The 19,322-nt window shown below is 40.9% G+C and overlaps 1 protein-coding gene across 1 annotated transcript in view; it reads left to right on the forward strand.

The window, feature by feature from the left end:
- rftn1b (raftlin, lipid raft linker 1b) overlaps positions 1 to 19,322 on the forward strand; it is a 178,757-nt gene that overhangs the window by 107,405 nt on the left and 52,030 nt on the right. The window contains exons 5-6 of the mRNA XM_075466249.1: positions 4,270 to 4,741; positions 18,882 to 19,085. Coding sequence (XP_075322364.1) covers positions 4,270 to 4,741; positions 18,882 to 19,085 — 676 coding nt within the window. The remainder of the gene's footprint in view (positions 1 to 4,269; positions 4,742 to 18,881; positions 19,086 to 19,322) is intronic.

Here is a 19,322-nt window from a genome sequence, read left to right on the forward strand (position 1 = left end):
GCTAAGATGCATAGATAAAACTATAGTGGAGATAAGATGCACAGATGAAACTATAGGGAAGCTAAGATGCACGGATAAATCTATAGTGGAGCTAAGATGCACAGATAAAACTATAGGGGAGCTAAGATGCACAGATAAAACTATAGGGGAGCTAAGATGAACAGATGAAACTATAGGGGAGCTAAGGTGAACAGATAAAACTATAGGGGAGCTAAGATGAACAGGTGAAACTATAGGGGAGCTAAGATGCACGGATAAAACCATAGGGGAGCTAAGATGAACAGATGAAACTATAGGGGAGCTAAGGTGAACAGATAAAACTATAGGGGAGCTAAGATGCACGGATAAATCTATAGTGGAGCTAAGATGCACAGATAAAACTATAGGGGAGCTAAGATGCACAGATAAAACTATAGGGGAGCTAAGATGAACAGATGAAACTATAGGGGAGCTAAGGTGAACAGATAAAACTATAGGGGAGCTAAGATGCACGGATAAAACTATAGGGGAGCTAAGGTGAACAGATGAAACTATAGGGGAGCTAAGGTGAACAGATAAAACTATAGGGGAGCTAAGATGCACGGATAAATCTATAGTGGAGCTAAGATGCACAGATAAAACTATAGGGGAGCTAAGATGCACAGATAAAACTATAGGGGAGCTAAGATGAACAGATAAAACTATAGGGGAGCTAAGATGCACAGATAAAACCATAGGGGAGCTAAGATGCACGGATAAAACTATAGGGGAGCTAAGGTGAACAGATAAAACTATAGGGGAGCTAAGATGCACAGATAAAACCATAGGGGAGCTAAGGTGAACAGATGAAACTATAGGGGAGCTAAGATGTACAGATAAATCTATAGGGGCGCTAAGATGCATAGATAAAACTATAGGGGAGCTAAGATGCACGGATAAAACTATAGGGGAGCTAAGATGCACAGATAAAACTATAGGGGAGCTAAGATGCACAGATAAAACTATAGGGGAGCTAAGATGCACAGATAAAACAATAGGGGAGCTAAGATGAACAGATAAAACTATAGGGGAGCTAAGATGAACAGATAAAACAATAGGGGAGCTAAGATGAACAGATAAAACTATAATGGAGCTAAGATGAACAGATGAAACTATAGGGGAGCTAAGATGCACAGATAAAACAATAGGGGAGCTAAGATGAACAGATAAAACTATAGGGGAGCTAAGATGAACAGATAAAACAATAGGGGAGCTAAGATGAACAGATAAAACTATAATGGAGCTAAGATGCACGGATAAAACTATAGGGGAGCTAAGATGCACAATACAAAAGTGTACTAAACTGTACTATTCTGTGCATATGCTGTCTCATGTAGAAGTGCATGTAGAACTAAAGGGGTAATGACAGCCTTTGTCACTGTGTTGTTCTTGGCTTCTTTCTATCTTTTTTTGGCTCAAATGTTACCTCGTCTGTAACCATAGAAATCCATCCACAAGTAGTACAGCAATACAACAGAAAGGAAGAATACTTTTGGAAACACCAGACAGGTGTTTACAGGTTAGTCTCACCAGAAAACATGTAATACATAAACTTGTTTATTTGTCCTGAACATAGGAGCTTCACAATCCACGGTTGTAAATTGGGAGACGGTAAAGTCTCTGTAAGTTGTTCTGTCGGGCAGCATTCATGTGATATGACAGGAGCTGCGATGCATAAATATGAGTGTAAACTGTAACCACGTACATTCTAAATGTGACATTTTGTCTGTTTTGTTTTTTTATTGTTGTTGAAATGTTGTGTTTTCTGGAGAGCATCCTCCTATGCGACCTGTTGGGGTCCTGAGGGTAATTGCATGTGAAGTTTAAAACATGGCGTCAACACAGGATGTAGCTTAGCCCTACGCTTTGGTTGTTTTCTGATCCTAACCAAGTAGTTGACTTAACCCAAACAGGAAGTGACAAAAACGTTTTTTTATTAAAGTGTCTTGTGTGGTTGATGTAAAAAAAAAAACATCAGCTGATCTCTTCCTCTGGTCAAACAAAAGCATATCGCTTATCCTCCTCCTTCCTTCTTATGTGGACTTTGTGGCTTAAAGGAAAGACTTGAAAATTACATTTGCTCTAATGAGGAAGCTCATTTGAGTCATAGGTACTTTCTGACACTTGTGGGGGTGGTACTTCACAGGATGCCATTATGAGCCATGTTCAAGGGATGGTCACATCCAAAAGAGAACTTGTCGGTTTTCTGTTACTCTGTTTTGAGTAATCTGTCACTGGAACAGCAAATCTTTTTGCTTTTTCTGTGTTTAGCTGTTGGATTGATTACCACATTATTCATCTCTCATTCCCAGCCACTTAATAATGTTAGATTCCTTTGAAAGACACGTACTATTTACATTATTCATCTGTTTAAACTCGGAAATAATTGAGGGCCGATCCTAAATTTACAATGATGTTGGGTATATAAATCACAACATCAATAGGATAAAGGCAACATTCAATAACAGCAAAAATAGTAGATGTTAAAATTAGGGCTGGGCGAGTTAACTCGTTAATTATTTAACACCGATAAAAATGTTATCGCGCATTAACGCAGGTTTTATTATTGTAAAAGTCTGTTGAATGCATCACATTCACACAGTTACAGCAAACACCACGAAGCATGGAGTAATAAAATAAAAATAAACGTAAAAAAGCACGTATTTCAAAATAAAAAATAAAAAAACTCCTCCATTTACAGCCAAGTTGAATTGTCTACTTTTGAATTAATTTTTGGATTTTGCGTACAAATGTGATTAATCGTGATTAATCAGGAAAATCATGTGATTAATTAGATTAAAAATTGTAATCGTTGCCCAGCCCTAGTTAAAATAATAAAAACTGCTCAAACATCTGAGAACAAGGAGCTTTTGGTCTATTGTTAAACATTTACACATTTCGAGTGTCATTTTTGAGGTAATCTGCCATCTTGACGCCATCCTGTCTGCTTGCTTTTGTTATATGAAAAATAAATCTATTCAGAATGGTTCTACATTTCCAAGTGCTGGATTTAATGAAATGATGATGGCAATAACAATGATGACACAGAAAATAAATTCAATCATTAGAGCCCATCTTTTGAATCTATTGTTCTATCAACTGCGCCGACATTAGACAGTCAGAACCATTCATTTCTCCGTCTCTGACTGCCTGCATTACCAGTAAATGAGATACAGCAGTTGCACTCTTTTATGTCCGCAATTCCATTCCAGCACATTGATATGGGGAATACGATGTGGAAGCACCAGAGAGCATTCAAATGATATTAAACAATATGGCTGGAAACAGTGTGACTGGTTTTTTTTTCAATTTAATTTCATAGTGAACAACCTGCAATTTGATTTGATTTTTATTTTATTTTCCTTCAATGTGGCTCAAGATGGAGTCTGGGGCCGCCTTGACTTGCAGGAAAGGGACACAAATGGAGGTTGGCATCATTAGCATTCCCTCATTTCAATTTTGCTCTGGAGCAGAACCCCCAATACTGACACAAAAAGCCAGATGACAAGAAGACAGAAAAAGAGTGAAGTGCTGATTTGGGATCTGGCCCAGGTCTAATTCTCGGTTGTGGTCACGCTGATCTAATTAACAACTGTGACTGGAGAAATGTATGAATGTAATATAAGAGAAGAAAAACAGATTTGACTGATTTCAAACAAAGTCTGAAAGTTTTGATGAGTTTAAGACAGCTTTGTACTTGCTTTGGCTCTTTGCTGATCACCTAAACACATAAAGACAGCCTCACATTCAAGATATTCTAGGGAACACTGGAAAAAATGCCCCTCCAAAAATAAGTAAAAAATAAGCAAAAAAATCTGCCAATGGAACTAGTGAAAATCGGCTTGTCAAGGTTTCTTGAAATAAGATGTGATATTTAGGACTTTTGTGATAAAAGTGATCTTGAAATTAGCTTAAAAACCTCTTTAAATGTCAAAAAAGCTTGTTTCATGTGAAATATGACTCAAAACAAGATGCTTTCAAGACTTTTTCACTTAACAAGATATTCAAGATGTATTTTATTAAAACAATAAAAATGGTATTTGTTAGGCAGTTGTGTCTTATATCAAGTGTAATGAGATACTCAGTGAGACAAATATACATGGTAAGATTTAGATTTTTTCCAGTGAAGCAGAACAATTTAATCTTTTGGCCTTCAACATCTCTCTCAGATCAGGAAGACTGAATGCAGCTTAGCATTTTTCACAGTTATTCTAGCTTTTAATTCTCTTTTATTGTTCTTGTTCCCAACAGCAGATACAGGATGCTGCAGATCAGGGCGTGATGTTTGTTGGATTTGTCCAGGAACCATATGGGGCCCCATGCACCCGGATCAGAGAACCCGAAACCCCATCCCTCTCCCTGCACTCCAGCCCCAGTTCTGTGCTCGGTTCCCTGAGCAGCTTCAGCCCCTCGAACCCCTCAAGCCCCAGACACCATCCAGAACCTGGAGCTCAAGCTGACACGGCGGACAAAGATAAGAATGAGGAAGCTTCACGACCAGCTGGGGAGAAGAACCAAAGTGGGAACAACAGTGAAAGCCACTCAGGATGCGGGGCGGGGGGCGACCGGGACGAGGTCTCACCCGCTGCATCTCCAATGTCGGAGGGAGATCTGGAGCACAGCGAGGAGCTGACAGAGGAGGACTCACCGCATCACAATAACAACAAAGACAGCGGCACAGACACAAAGGAGAGGCCCAGATACCGGCCACGGAGAGGTGATGGTGAGTGGTCTCCATGGTTACAGTCATACACCAAAACCAAGAGGAGAGGGATGTGTTAAGCAGAGATCAAATAAGCTCTTACATGCTGTGATAAATGAAAGAACCACAAACATTGTGAGGGTTTCGTGTTTACTGCGCACATCTGGATTTCCTAAAACCAAAAAACCACACACAGAATACATTCTACCTTCCGTATTACTGAAGGATGTGTCACTTTAAATAGTTTCTATCCAATATACACACAAGCATAAGCTGTTTACATACATGCACTGCTCAATGAAATATTCCAGACATGTTGTGGAGGGGCGGTACGTGTCCAAAGCATTAACTCGGGACTATTTTCTGGCCAACTCCGCCGAGTGAGACGGTGTGTGAATGTAGGAGTTAATTGTCATCAAATTCTTTTCTGCTGACCGCTGCGTTGTTCTCCACCCGCTTGGAAAATATTGTGGATGCATCCAAATACACGTGGTATCGATAAGCAACACAAAGACATTAATCGAGCATCTCAGTCACAGTCGTACGCATGCTGTAAATGAATAATGGAGACTTCTGCACCACACTTTTTGTATCCTCATGCTCCACCCAGAAAACATCTGCTGCTCATTGTAAACCAATAGTGACCCCAAACCTTGGCCCTCCGAGCACTAGCCTGGAAAAAAAAAAGATTAAAGAAATATTCTGTCAGTGCAACTAATAAACAATAAAGCTTAAATGCATCACAAAAGCTCTTTGCTGAATACTGAAAAACGGACCTGGAGTGCAAAGCGCAACAAGACACCGAACAAAAGCACCTTAATTGCGTACATGCTGCAACAGTATGAGAGAACACACATATGATTAAAAATTAATACTGAGAACAACACAGCTTATAAATTAGCAACATGATCCTCCTCACTATCCCTTCCAGCTGCTGTTGTGAGCAACAGGCTGAGCAACTCATCTTTCACCTTTTCAAAAATAATTTTTACCGAGTAGTTTGTGATCTGTATGGAAGCCCAGAGCGGATGTGGTACGTATAAACTTTTTTTTTGATGGTTTTCTCGAGATAACGAGTTAATTTACCGATGGTTTTCGAGGCCACTTTTTCTCCCCAGTCCACCCCTGTTTATATGTGTTTTATGTGTTCGCAGTTTGTTTGTCTTGTCGAGAGAACAGTTCTGCTTGTGAAAATGCACAAAGCAAATCCCGCTGGTGTGACGAGCATTTTCGTTTTCTCGAGATAACGGCACCTCTCGTGCATCATTCGGTAACCATGGAGACGGCCTGGTCCCCTCAGCTGGTCACTGATGAAGTCGACTATATCAGCAGGATCACTGAGGTGTAAACGCCTACACTGGAAAAAATCTATATCTTACCAAGTATATTTGTCTCATTGAGTATCTCATTACACTTAATATAAGACACAACTGCCTAACAAGTACCATTTCAGCCAGATATAGGGACTTGTTTTAATACAATACATCTTGAAAATCTTGTTAAGTGAAAAAGTCTTGAAAACATCTTGTTTTGAGTCATATTTCACATGAAACAAGCTTTTTTTTGTCATTTGAAGAGGTTTTTAGCTAATTTCAAGATCCCTTTTAACTCAAAAGTTTTAAATATCACATTTTATTTCAAGAAATCTTGACAAGCCGATTTTCACTAGTTGCATTGGCAGATTTTTTTGCTTATTTCAAGCAAAAATGTCTTGTATTTGTTGTTTTTTTACTTATTTTTGGAGGGGCATTTTTTCCAGTGTATTGAGCTGCAGTCGAGCCGGCCGTCTCCTTAAATGACGCGGGCTGATATGAAAGTTATCTCTACAACAAATTGCAAACACATATAAACAGGGGCGGACTGGGGAGAAAAAGTGTCCTCGAAAACCATCGGTAAATTAACTCGTTATCTCGAGAAAACGATCCAAAAAAAAGTTTATATGTACCACGTCCGCTCTGGGCTTCCGTAGATCCGTGATCCGACAGCAGGAACACTTTTTCAGACATTTTGTGACTTTGCAACCTGCCCGTTAGGGACAGATATGATGGGTCTTTCACAGAATCACTGCACCGATACACTCTGTAATTCCACAGATGATTCACTGAACCTATACATAGTTTAATTATTAGGGTGAACAGACCCTTTAAAGGAAATGTGGTGTAATTGGTCCAGTTGGGCCACTATAATTAAAGGTCAGAATTTGAAAGCTTTACAAAGTTTTCCCATGGACTCTTAAATCCAAATGGCAGCAGACTTTCCACACAGCTATCCTTACAAATTACACTGAAAGGCCTAATGAGGGATGATAATAAAGATAAATAAAGGTCAAAACACCATTTCACTGTTAGACTGTTTACTGGATGGATCTCGTAACAATGTCAACTTTTTGGGACTGTTTTAAACCCATTAACTCTGTGATTTGGTGCTGGTCCCAGAGCAGCTAAACTGACACGTTTCTCTTCCTTCTGCTGTCAAAGAGGCCGACCGGGCTGTTTCTGTTTAAAAGAGAATCCATATTCATCTTCGTATTTGTGTAACTTTGTGTTTTTGTTCCAACTGCAAGCTTTAGCTGTTTAAAGAAAAGCGTGGAATCACAGATTCCTCCTGAAACATTTGGCATCTGCGGAGGTGTCATTTCCTGCGATTGCCACTATGTTACACAACAATGTGCCGCCTTGGGATTTAATCCTTCTCTATCTGTTGCTCAACAAAAAAAAATCATCTTATACTGCGGCTGTTGAGCACACAAATTCACACTTAGCTGATGAAGCAGGGAGTCTGTTTTGTCTCCTCAGAAAGCGAGCCGTCCGCAGCTTCAAAAATCTTTGCGTTATTTATGACGACCCCCTTTTCTGTGTTAAGATCTGCACATTTATACTTTCAGCTTTATTTGAGACGAACAGATGGAGACACTCTCACAACTATCACCCCTCCCACAGTCTCGTCCTCTTGCAGAACCTATTTGTGATACGTGTCGGTGGAAATGTGCAAACTGTACATGACACACGAGCCTCAGTGTTTCGTGTGCATGCTTAATACCTGCACTGGAAAAAAATCAAAGTCTTACCAAGTATATTTGTCTCATTTCTAGTCAAAATATCTCATTACACTTAATATAAGACACAACTGCCTAACAAGTACCATTTCAGCCAGATATAGGGACTTGTTTGAAGACAATACATCTGGAATATCTTGTTAAATGAAAAAGTCTTGAAAACATCTTGTTTTGAGTCACATATCATATGAAACAAGCTTTTTTTTTCATTTGAAGAGGTTTTTAAGCTAATTTCAAGATCACTTTTATCTCAAAAGTCCTAAATATCACATTTTATATCAAGAAATCTTGACAAGCCGATTTTCCCTAGTTCCATTGGCAGATTTTTTGCTTATTTCAAACAAAAACGTCTCGTATTTGCTGTTTTTTTTACTTATTTTTGGAGGTGCATTTTTTTATAGTGTGTATGCAATGTGATTGGGAAATATTACATATATGGATGTGTGCTGTGGTGTTGCTTTTGTCTGCATGTGTATATTTGCATGTGCTCCAACACAAACTTGGCATTGCAGCACACCACCACCCATTGGTCCATCTGGGCCTTTAGCAGCAAGATAATCCCCCACTGACTCGTCCTCTACCTCCCTCAGCTTCACAGCTCTCTCCACCCCCACCTACATCCCCTGAATCTCTTTGACAATGCCAGCAGTGCCTCTGTCTCAGCCAGCCAGGGTGGTGGAGGATGCTGCCAAACTCCCATGTCTCTCTCTACTAATGCCCAGTCTGCCGGGGAGGCCCGAAAGGCTCTGCTGCTGCCGGCTCGTCCTCGCTAATCCTCAGATCTTGAGGTGAACATTGTGCAAGTGTTGGCAGTGAAGCTGGCAGAAGTCCTTGGATTTACAGCTGAAAAAGAAACGCCATCCCTGAGAGTGAAAATCTGACTGGAGTCTTTAAGCACGGAGACTTGAGTGCTTTGATGGTTTGAGAAAAACCAAAAAAAAAGTCTGCCTCATGAAACCTGCCTCCAGATTAAAACTCATTTGCGTGAGTGAAAACGGTTTGTAAGAAATTAAATGCCATCTGCATTATTTATTGTGAGCACGCTGAGGAAACAGTTGTACTTAAGCTTTTTTTTTCTGGTGCATCCACAGCGGGATGTGTTTATGTTCAATTCAAAACACTTATAAGACGAGGAAAAAAAGATTAAACTCTGCGTAAGTCAGTTCTGACTTGCAGTAGGACGTGTTTAGTGATTTATTTTCAAACTATTTAAGCAAAACCAACTTGTTTTTCTCAGATACAAACATATATGGGGTTTGTTTCTCCTGAAATGTAGCATTTCCTCGTTCAAAGGAATCATTCAAAGACATATCATTCCGAAATCTTGAGAAAAGGTCCATGTGCAGGAGGCTCTCCAGGGGCTCTTTGATCGATGATACCTCTGTTATTTCTGGTCCGAAGTGGTCAGCGTTCATCGCCTCAGATTATAGAAACAGATGTTTAAATGATGATAAGGTTACTGCCACCGACCTGCTCATTTGGACACCTGAGCTGCCATCAGATAAGCAACGTGTTTCTAAAACCAGAGCTGCAGTCATAAGCTCTAAGTTGCTGTTATAGATTCATGCAATTGGGTTTGAACACTGGAAAAAATGCCCCTCCAAAAATAAGTTAAAAAAAAACAACAAATACAAGACGTTTTTGCTTGAAATAAGCAAAAAAATCTGCCAATGGAACTAGTGAAAATCGGCTTGTCAAGATTTCTTGAAATAAGATGTGATATTTGGGACTTTTGAGATAAAAGTGATCTTGAAATTAGCTTAAAAACCTCTTCAAATGTCAAAAAAAAAGCTTGTTTCATGTGATATGGGACTCAAAACAATTTGTTTTCAAGACTTTTTCATTTAACAAGATATTCCAGATGTATTGTCTTCAAACAAGTCCCTATATCTGGCTGAAATGGTACTTGTTAGGCAGTTGTGTCTTATATTAAGTGTAATGAGATATTTTGACTAGAAATGAGATAAATATACTTGGTAAGACTTTGATTTTTTCCAGTGAAGGACATTTTTGTGTGTGTGCATTTATGTGTAGTTCTCCCACAAAGACTATAATGATTTATTGCCATAAATATTATCTGATTGGAGTATTAAGTAATAAAGTTCAGGCAGAAAACGAAAAAAAACTATCCCAACAATCGTCTCGAACATCGTTAACATAATGCCCCAGGATCAATCTTTTCTCCATATGGTGACACTTCTGGTTTTCAAGTCTTATTCTTGGCATAAACCCAGAAACCAAATGATGCCGCAGTGTTGTTTTTATTAAGTGGTACGGTGTCATTTACAGGCCACTGTAGCACAAGAGGTTCCGCTGGCTCTGGGAGGAACTTGGCAAGAGACTTGTGTTACAGATTTATGTTAGTTCTTGTAGTTTCTCAAAGATCAAAGATTACTTAACCCTGTTTCCCTCCGTGCAATAAAATAACGGCTGCAGTTTGCACCAGTAAAAAGCTCATAAAGTAGGTTTTTTAGCTGCTTTTAGTCCAGGGAAAGTGATAAGATTGGTGACTTGTTCTATTATCAATGTTCCACTGTCTTTTCATTCAGTAAAATCTGAACAACAGCATTTAATAGAATAGCTCGAGCAAAGCTAAGACACGATCCTGAAACACACCGCACACTACTAAGTAAGAATATCAGTGAAAAAGAGCTTTAAGTGCAGAGTAGTCTTGCACAGATCAGCAACTTTGACATGTATTTTCCTCATGATGCTCTGCAGCATTGCAACAAGGCAATCATGACTCTGTCTCATGAAAAAACATAATGTCAGCATGTGTAGGCAGTGTGAGGCAGGCCTGAAGAAACACTGCATACTGGCAGTTGCACAATGGGAAGAAGAGAAACAAAACTTTATTAATTTAACAAAATAAGGCACAACCAAAGAGGAAGAAAAATGGTACAAAAAAAGTGCACAAGACTAAAAAAGACGAGCAGAGAAACAAACTGGTGGTGAAGACAAGGGAAAAGAGATCCGTGAGGTAAGTATGCAGAGAGAAGTAAGTCAACGAAGACCAACAAGGCCGAGAAATTCATTTAGGAAAACTATTTCAAAATAAGAGGCAGGAAACCAAATACTAACTAAACGCAATACAGGAAAACTGAGACTAAAACTTTAACCAAAACTAGAAGCTTTAACCGAAACAAGAGTAGTAACAAAAAGCCCGAAACCAAAGACCCGACAACTTGACAGATTCAAGTAAACTCAGTGATGCTTTTGATGCTTTGCATTCGCCTGTTGTCTCTCTGCACAGATTTCTATCAGAATAATTTCTGAGGAATAACAGACGAAAGCCTGCCTTGGGTTTGACCTGCTATTATCTCACTGTCCAGCATGATGGACATCAGGAAGCAGTCTTCTTATCTTATATTTTGCTATTTTTCCTCCTACACCATCCTGCTAAAAATCGCCCTTCGGCAAGGCACTTAATCCGCCTCCTGTGGTTTCTCTGTATTTCCTGCGAACAGAGCACTGCTGACGAGACTCTCACAGATGCAGAAAATAAGCTTCCTCCTCCTCAGTTTGATGTACAGCTGCCTTGCTGCAGTGTAATTGGACTGTAATGGAAAAAGAAATGCATGGAAAACAGCCAACGTGGTGAGGCACACGGCGTGTTTCTAGCTTCTGGATTTTATTTTGTGTATTAAATGGCACCTCGAACCGCTGTTATTATGGTTGCATCAGAAGCAATGAAGTAATCTGTGTTAAATGTGGTTTTAATGTTACTTATCTAATTATAATGGGGTTAGAGAAAATTTAAGAGCCGTTGCCTGAAGCGTTTTCATATCAGTTTGTGATGTGGTGTGATTTTTTTTTTTTTTTAAATGCTCTTCATGACCAGCCTGAAGCTCACCCAGATACGGAGGATTTTCATGGAACAAACTGCAGTCATACATCGTTAACTGTTAACCAGTTAACCAGTTAACCCTCCAGTTGCGGGTCAAAAGTGACCCACTACCATGTTTAGCTGTAGAAAAAATACCTTAAAGGATAACTCCGGTATTTTCAACATTAAACCTCTTTTCTGAGTCGTCTGCAGTGTTTTAGAACCCCCCTCACTGCTTTTTTGATGTTTACTGCTGTCTCCGGTATTTGCCTAATTTTGATTCTTCTCAACCTGCTTCAGAACGGCAAGTCATGCGCATGTCCTAAAAGGTCCGTAAAAGCACCATAAACGTCCGTTTTCAAAATAATCAACTCACCGGAGTGGTTACTGGTGTGCACTGGTAATCCATATCAAATTTCGTTGCGAAAAGTTGCTTCTGTCATGTTTTATTTGGCAGCTCGTTCATGCTCGCACTATTTTCTTAGCGGTGGCGGAGTAATATCAACGAACATCCAGTACAAAATGTCAAATAAAACACGACAGACGCAACTTTTCGCCACGAAATTTGATATGGATTACCAGTGCACACCAGTAACCACTCTGGTGAGTTGATGATTTTGAAAACGGACGTTTATGGTGCTTTTACGGACCTTTTAGGACATGCGCATGACTTGCCATTCTGAAGCAGGTTGAGAAGAATCAAAATTAGGCAAATACCGGAGACAGCAGTAAACATCAAAAAAGCGGTGAGGGGGGTTCTAAAACATTGCAGACGACTCAGAAAAGAGGCTTAATGTTGAAAATACCGCAGTTCCCCTTTAAACTATCTTTTTCCAATTTTATGACTTTTCCTAAAGGGACCCCATCATTAGAAAAAGTCACACTTTATTTTTGTTCATGTTTCCATGTGGGCTGTACACCACTAGGGCACAAAGATTGTCTTATGGGTCATTTTTGACCCGTGAATTATAAAAACATTTAAACATCAGAAAAAAGTTCACTGTTTTTTTTCCCTTTCAACATAATTAATTCAGAAGTAATTACTTCACATTTATATAATACCAATAATAAACCTTTATTATAAGAAAACTGGGAAAACAAGAAAACTGTTGGTCCAACTGACAGTTGGTTTGTGGTAAAGAAAAAAAAAAAGTGTAATCCTGAAAACTGGTGATTGTCTTTTTGTATTGTGTAACAAAAAATTCATGATAAAAAATGTATTGAATTGAGTTGAATAGATGAATAACAGGTGGTTTCATCATACAAAATAGATTTTGGATTTAAAATTCAATTAAGTTGCTTTATTTTGGGGCTTTGGTAGGGCGGGTCATTTTTGACCCGTAGGAAAAGGGGAGTAAACACAATGTTAAGACCGCACAAAGGGTAAATATGAAACAGCTCCTTTCACACTGAGGAAATGTGAGGGTTTGTAGGGAGACGCTAAATGGGGAAATTACTTTGTGGGTGTGTGTTGTCCAAGATTTATTTCCCATATTGTCTCGATTGTAACATGTGCGACTCGACAGGGTTGTGAGTTTTCTCCCGCTGATACAAATTGACAAGATTTGAAGAATTTGGTGGCCAGCTGTCACATCAGTCGGTTGAGCCAAACAAGAAACGGTTATAAATGTTTCATTCTTCCTGGGTGGCTTCTGGACGGATGGACAGACAGAGGAACCAAAGTGACTGAGCCATGATTCCCCCCCCCCCCCCCCATGTGAGTGAGTGTGGGTGGGTGGCAGCACTGCACATTCTGCTCATCCATCTGGTTCACTCGGGGAATGACAGTCTGACATTTGCATTGGAAGGGAAAGAGGAAAATGTTACCAGGCTCCATTTGAATTGTTTTCTCTCCGATTCAAACCCTGCTCTCATCTCACGTTTCGTGGGTTTTTCAAAGCTTAGCGGAGCAAATATTTCACTCACTCACATCACAACAAATAAAACTCTCTCCACTTTGATATGAGCGAGGAGCCGGGTGACATACGTACTGTGGGCACATTTCCAAGCCGGTTTTCCTCTCCAGAGGCCCAGTGCATTATGCATATTTCTGCTTGATGTAAATAACAGCTAGATGCAGAGCTTTTAATGCATTATTCAAGGTTATACAATGAATTAACTCAGTTACAATGAAATTGTACCTTTTTAGGTCCTGCGTCAGTGGATTACATGACTTTTGGAAGGTATTAAACTGTATGCGAGGAAGATTTGTAGCATCAATATCGTCAAATTGCGTTTGATCCAATCTACGTTTGTTTGTGAAGAATCAAACTCCTTGGGAAAGAGTTCCAGCGTGTTTTGCGAATCCAGCTCAGGGCATCTTAAATCTCATCTTGTATTGCTTTTTCATTTCTCCTGTATTTCGCACCTGCCGGTTTCTTTTTGTTCTGTTTTGTTATTCTAGTGTTTTGCATACAGATTTAGTCTTTCTGCACAGATCTGCAAGGCAAAAGTTTGATGTAGCACCATGCAAAATGCAGCACTCGTGTCTTCAAGAGCACAAACAGCCTGAAAAAAGGTTTTAAAAAAAAACTACTTAATAATTTTAGAATCTTTTTGTTAATTATTACATAAATATGCATTTTATAACTCGCACACAGAAGACAAGATTAAAAATGAAATTTCAGATCTTGACTTTTGACACAAAGAGAGAAGAAACATTCAAATTTATGCTCGGAATGCTTTTATCTCATGATCACAAGTTGATTTATGTTGCTACCTTTATATAACAAAATGAGTGGTTAATATATCTTATTATGCTGAGATACTGACCTTTTTTATGACAACTGAGCATGTTTCTGATTCTGGCTCCACTCTTGGGGAGCATCCATATCTGAACACTGAAGTCTGTTGTTTTCTTGGCTGCAGTTTAGTTATTAGAGCAAAGAGCATCTACTTGTGGATTGCAAAGATGAGAGGTTTCAGCCATCTGCTCCTCCTCAGATAAAACCTAACGGCTCGTATAACTGCTGAAGACATCCTGCCATCGTTGTTTGCTATCTGACATTTTCGGGCTTGATTCAGTTGCTAGAGTTGGCATGCATTCACTGCATTCCTGACGTCCAATAACAATAACCCTTTTGTTTTGTTGTGATTACAAAATAATTAACTCATCATTACGAAAAGAGCTTTGTTATATTGATATATTGAGGATGATGACACTAACAAATGATTTCAAGCGACTCCTGGCAAGTCAGTATAAACTTTATTGTCCGCTGATTTGATCCAGTGTTTTATGCAGAAATGTCACATTCTTCTCGTGATAAGAGAAAGACGCTGACTGGAAAATGTAAAAGCAAACAAACTGTTATTTCCTGTTGATGGCTAAAGACCACTAACACTGCCGCCAACTTTTCTTGGCCAAGATGCTTGTTGACTGTTCACATATTGGCTGAAATTCATCTTGTAGGAAAACAGTCTACAACCCCAATTCAAAAAAAGGCTCGGATGCTATGTAGAGTGTGAAAAAAACAGAATGCAATGATTTGAAAACCTCGTAAAATTTAATTTAATTCAGAAAACAACATGGAAAACATTAAATGTTGAAAGTGAGACATTTTATTATTTCAAAACAGTCAAATTTGAATTGAACTGTGTTCACAGACAGTGATTTCTGTCAGTGTTCCTGAGCCCATGCAGTGATTTATGTCAGTGTTCCTGAGCACATGCAGTGGTTTCTGTCAGTGTTCCTGAGCCCATGCAGTGATTTCTGTCAGTGTTCCTGAACCCATGCACTGGTTTCTGTCAGTGTTCCTGAGCCCATGCAGTGATTTCTGTCAGTGTTCCTGAGCCCATGCAGTGGTTTCTGTCTGTTCCTGAACCCATGCAGTGGTTTCTGTCAGTGTTCCTGAACCCATGCAGTGGTTTCTGTCAGTGTTCCTGAACCCATGCAGTGGTTTCTGTCAGTGTTCCTGAACCCATGCAGTGATTTCTGTCAGTGTTCCTGAGCCCATGCAGTGATTTCTGTCAGTGTTCCTGAGCCCATGCAGTGGTTTCTGTCAGTGTTCCTGAACCCATGCACTGGTTTCTGTCAGTGTTCCTGAGCCCATGCAGTGATTTCTGTCAGTGTTTCTGAGCCCATGCAGTGGTTTCTGTCAGTGTTCCTGAGCCCATGCAGTGGTTTCTGTCAGTGTTCTTGAGCCCATGCAGTGATTTCTGTCAGTGTTCCTGAGCCAATGCAGTGATTTCTGTCAGTGTTCCTGAACCCATGCAGTGGTTTCTGTCAGTGTTCCTGAACCCATGCAGTGGTTTATGTCAGTGTTCCTGAGCCCATGCAGTGATTTCTGTCAGTGTTTCTGAGCCCATGCAGTGGTTTCTGTCAGTGTTCCTGAGCCCATGCAGTGGTTTCTGTCAGTGTTCTTGAGCCCATGCAGTGATTTCTGTCAGTGTTCCTGAGCCCATGCAGTGATTTCTGTCAGTGTTCCTGAACCCATGCAGTGGTTTCTGTCAGTGTTCCTGAACCCATGCAGTGGTTTCTGTCAGTGTCCCTGAACCCATGCAGTGGTTTCTGTCAGTGTTCCTGAGCCCATGCAGTGATTTCTGTCAGTGTTCCTGAACCTATGCAGTGGTTTCTGTCAGTGTTCCTGAGCCCATGCAGTGGTTTCTGTCAGTGTTCCTTAACCCATGCAGTGATTTCTGTCAGTGTTCCTGAACCCATGCAGTGATTTCTGTCAGTGTTCCTGAACCCATGCAGTGGTTTCTGTCAGTGTTCCTGAACCCATGCAGTGGTTTCTGTCAGTGTTCCTGAACCCATGCAGTGATTTCTGTCAGTGTTCCTGAACCCATGCAGTGATTTCTGTCAGTGTTCCTGAACCCATGCAGTGGTTTCTGTCAGTGTTCCTGAGCCCATGCAGTGATTTCTGTCAGTGTTCCTGAACCCATGCAGTGGTTTCTGTCAGTGTTCCTGAACCCATGCAGTGATTTCTGTCAGTGTTCCTGAGCCCATGCACTGATTTCTGTCAGTGTTCCTGAGCCCATGCAGTGGTTTCTGTCAGTGTTCCTGAGCCCATGCAGTGGTTTCTGTCAGTGTTCTTGAGCCCATGCAGTGATTTCTGTCAGTGTTCCTGAGCCCATGCAGTGATTTCTGTCAGTGTTCCTGAACCCATGCAGTGATTTCTGTCAGTGTTCCTGAACCCATGCAGTGGTTTCTGTCAGTGTTCCTGAGCCCATGCAGTGGTTTCTGTCAGTGTTCTTGAGCCCATGCAGTGATTTCTGTCAGTGTTCCTGAGCCCATGCAGTGATTTCTGTCAGTGTTCCTGAACCCATGCAGTGATTTCTGTCAGTGTTCCTGAACCCATGCAGTGAGTTCTGTCAGTGTTCCTGAACCCATGCAGTGGTTTCTGTCAGTGTTCCTGAGCCCATGCAGTGATTTCTGTCAGTGTTCCTGAACCCATGCAGTGGTTTCTGTCAGTGTTCCTGAGCCCATGCAGTGATTTCTGTCAGTGTTCCTGAACCCATGCGGTGATTTCTGTCAGTGTTCCTGAACCCATGCGGTGATTTCTGTCAGTGTTCCTGAACCCATGCGGTGGTTTCTGTCAGTGTTCCTGAACCCATGCAGTGGTTTCTGTCAGTGTCCCTGAGCACATGCAGTGGTTTCTGTCAGTGTTCCTGAGCCCATGCAGTGGTTTCTGTCAGTGTTCCTGAGCCCATGCAGTGATTTCTGTCAGTGTTCCTGAACCCATGCAGTGGTTTCTGTCAGTGTTCCTGAGCCCATGCAGTGATTTCTGTCAGTGTTCCTGAACCCATGCAGTGGTTTCTCTCAGTGTTCCTGAACCCATGCAGTGATTTCTGTCAGTGTTCCTGAGCCCATGCAGTGGTTTCTCTCAGTGTTCCTGAGCCCATGCAGTGATTTCTGTCAGTGTTCCTGAGCCCATGCAGTGATTTCTGTCAGTGTTCCTGAACCCATGCAGTGATTTCTGTCAGTGTTCCTGAGCCCATGCAGTGATTTCTGTCAGTGTTCCTGAACCCATGCAGTGGTTTCTCTCAGTGTTCCTGAACCCATGCAGTGATTTCTGTCAGTGTTCCTGAGCCCATGCAGTGGTTTCTCTCAGTGTTCCTGAGCCCATGCAGTGGTTTCTGTCAGTGTTCCTGAGCCCATGCAGTGATTTCTGTCAGTGTTCCTGAACCCATGCAGTGGTTTCTGTCAGTGTTCCTGAACCCATGCAGTGATTTCTGTCAGTGTTCCTGAACCCATGCAGTGATTTCTGTCAGTGTTCCTGAGCCCATGCAGTGATTTCTGTCAGTGTTCCTGAGCCCATGCAGTGGTTTCTGTCAGTGTTCCTGAACCCATGCAGTGATTTCTGTCAGTTGTCCTGAGCCCATGCAGTGGTTTCTGTCAGTGTTCCTGAGCCCTTGCAGTGGTTTCTGTCAGTGTTCCTGAGCCCATGCAGTGATTTCTGTCAGTGTTCCTGAGCCCATGCAGTGGTTTCTGTCAGTGTCCCTGAACCCATGCAGTGGTTTCTGTCAGTGTCCCTGAACCCATGCAGTGATTTCTGTCAGTGTTCCTGAGCCCATGCAGTGGTTTCTGTCAGTGTTCCTGAGCCCATGCAGTAATCATTATTATTATTATTAATATTATTATTATTATTATGTCAAGTACTGTGGATGATGGCGTATTCTTCTTTAAAAAGTCTTGGAAATTTTTTCCTGAAAGTGCTCAAAATTCCCGCCTCCCTCCCTCTTTTTGTGCCCAATCATGTTACTGACCTGCTGCCACTCGATCCACTCAGCATCACCATGTTCCTCCAGCTGTTTCTTTGTATTTTTCTAAGCTTTTGTTGCCCTCTTCACAACTTTTTTGAGGCATTTTGCAGCCATAAATTTCAAGAGTAGCCAACGAAACATTTTAATGAAATGGGAAAAATTAAAATTTGAGTAAAATAATTGCTTTCTGCATAATTGTACAAGTGTTCAAACTTTTTATGAAATTGGGGTTGCACATCCAATGGATTATTACAATTTAGTGTTGGAAAATGAGTGAAAGATTGTGGAGAACTTGCTTTTCGCTGCATTTGATAATATTGACTGGATGCTGGAGATACCTCTTTGCATTACAACAAAACTGAAACTGTTGTCTCTGAGCCAATCATTTACTGAGCTATTACGGAAATCGTCTGGCAGCTCAGAGTCCTCCCTCAGAGGTAGCCAAATAACATGCTGGAATGCAGCCAAGGTGCAGCAGAAGCTACCATAGACTACCATAGAGACAACATCTGTATTGTCATGACTCTTGCTGAGTCGAATCAATGACCGAGGCTTTGCTCTCTGTTTCACCACGACAGGCGTGGAACTGCTGGCTTTGTACAACCACCCGCCGGTCCGAGAGGGACAGGTGAAGTACTACACGGTCAAGGTGCCCCTGCGGGTTCAAAACTACGAGGAGGGCATCAAAGGGGTGGAGGCCAACTGGTTGGATCACATGACTCAGCACTTCAACAACGGAGCCTCGCTGGTCGATGGATACTTCCACCTGGGCAACGGGAACGGTATGAAAGCTCTAATTGCATAAATGTCTCCTGGGAAAACAATGTGGGGATTAGAAATCAGTCAGAGCCTTTTTTTTAAATCCACGTGTTGTGACTTTGGGTTCCAACTCTCACACGATCAAAAAAACATTTGGAAAGAGAGGTTTTGTAATATGAAAATTGCATAAATAACCAATTACATCTAGTTAAATGTGAAAAGAGCCTTCACCTTTGATTGGCTCTGCAATTACTCGCAAA

The sequence above is a fragment of the Odontesthes bonariensis genome, chromosome 5, assembly GCF_027942865.1.
Source record: "Odontesthes bonariensis isolate fOdoBon6 chromosome 5, fOdoBon6.hap1, whole genome shotgun sequence".
Taxonomy (NCBI): Eukaryota; Metazoa; Chordata; class Actinopteri; order Atheriniformes; family Atherinopsidae; genus Odontesthes; species Odontesthes bonariensis.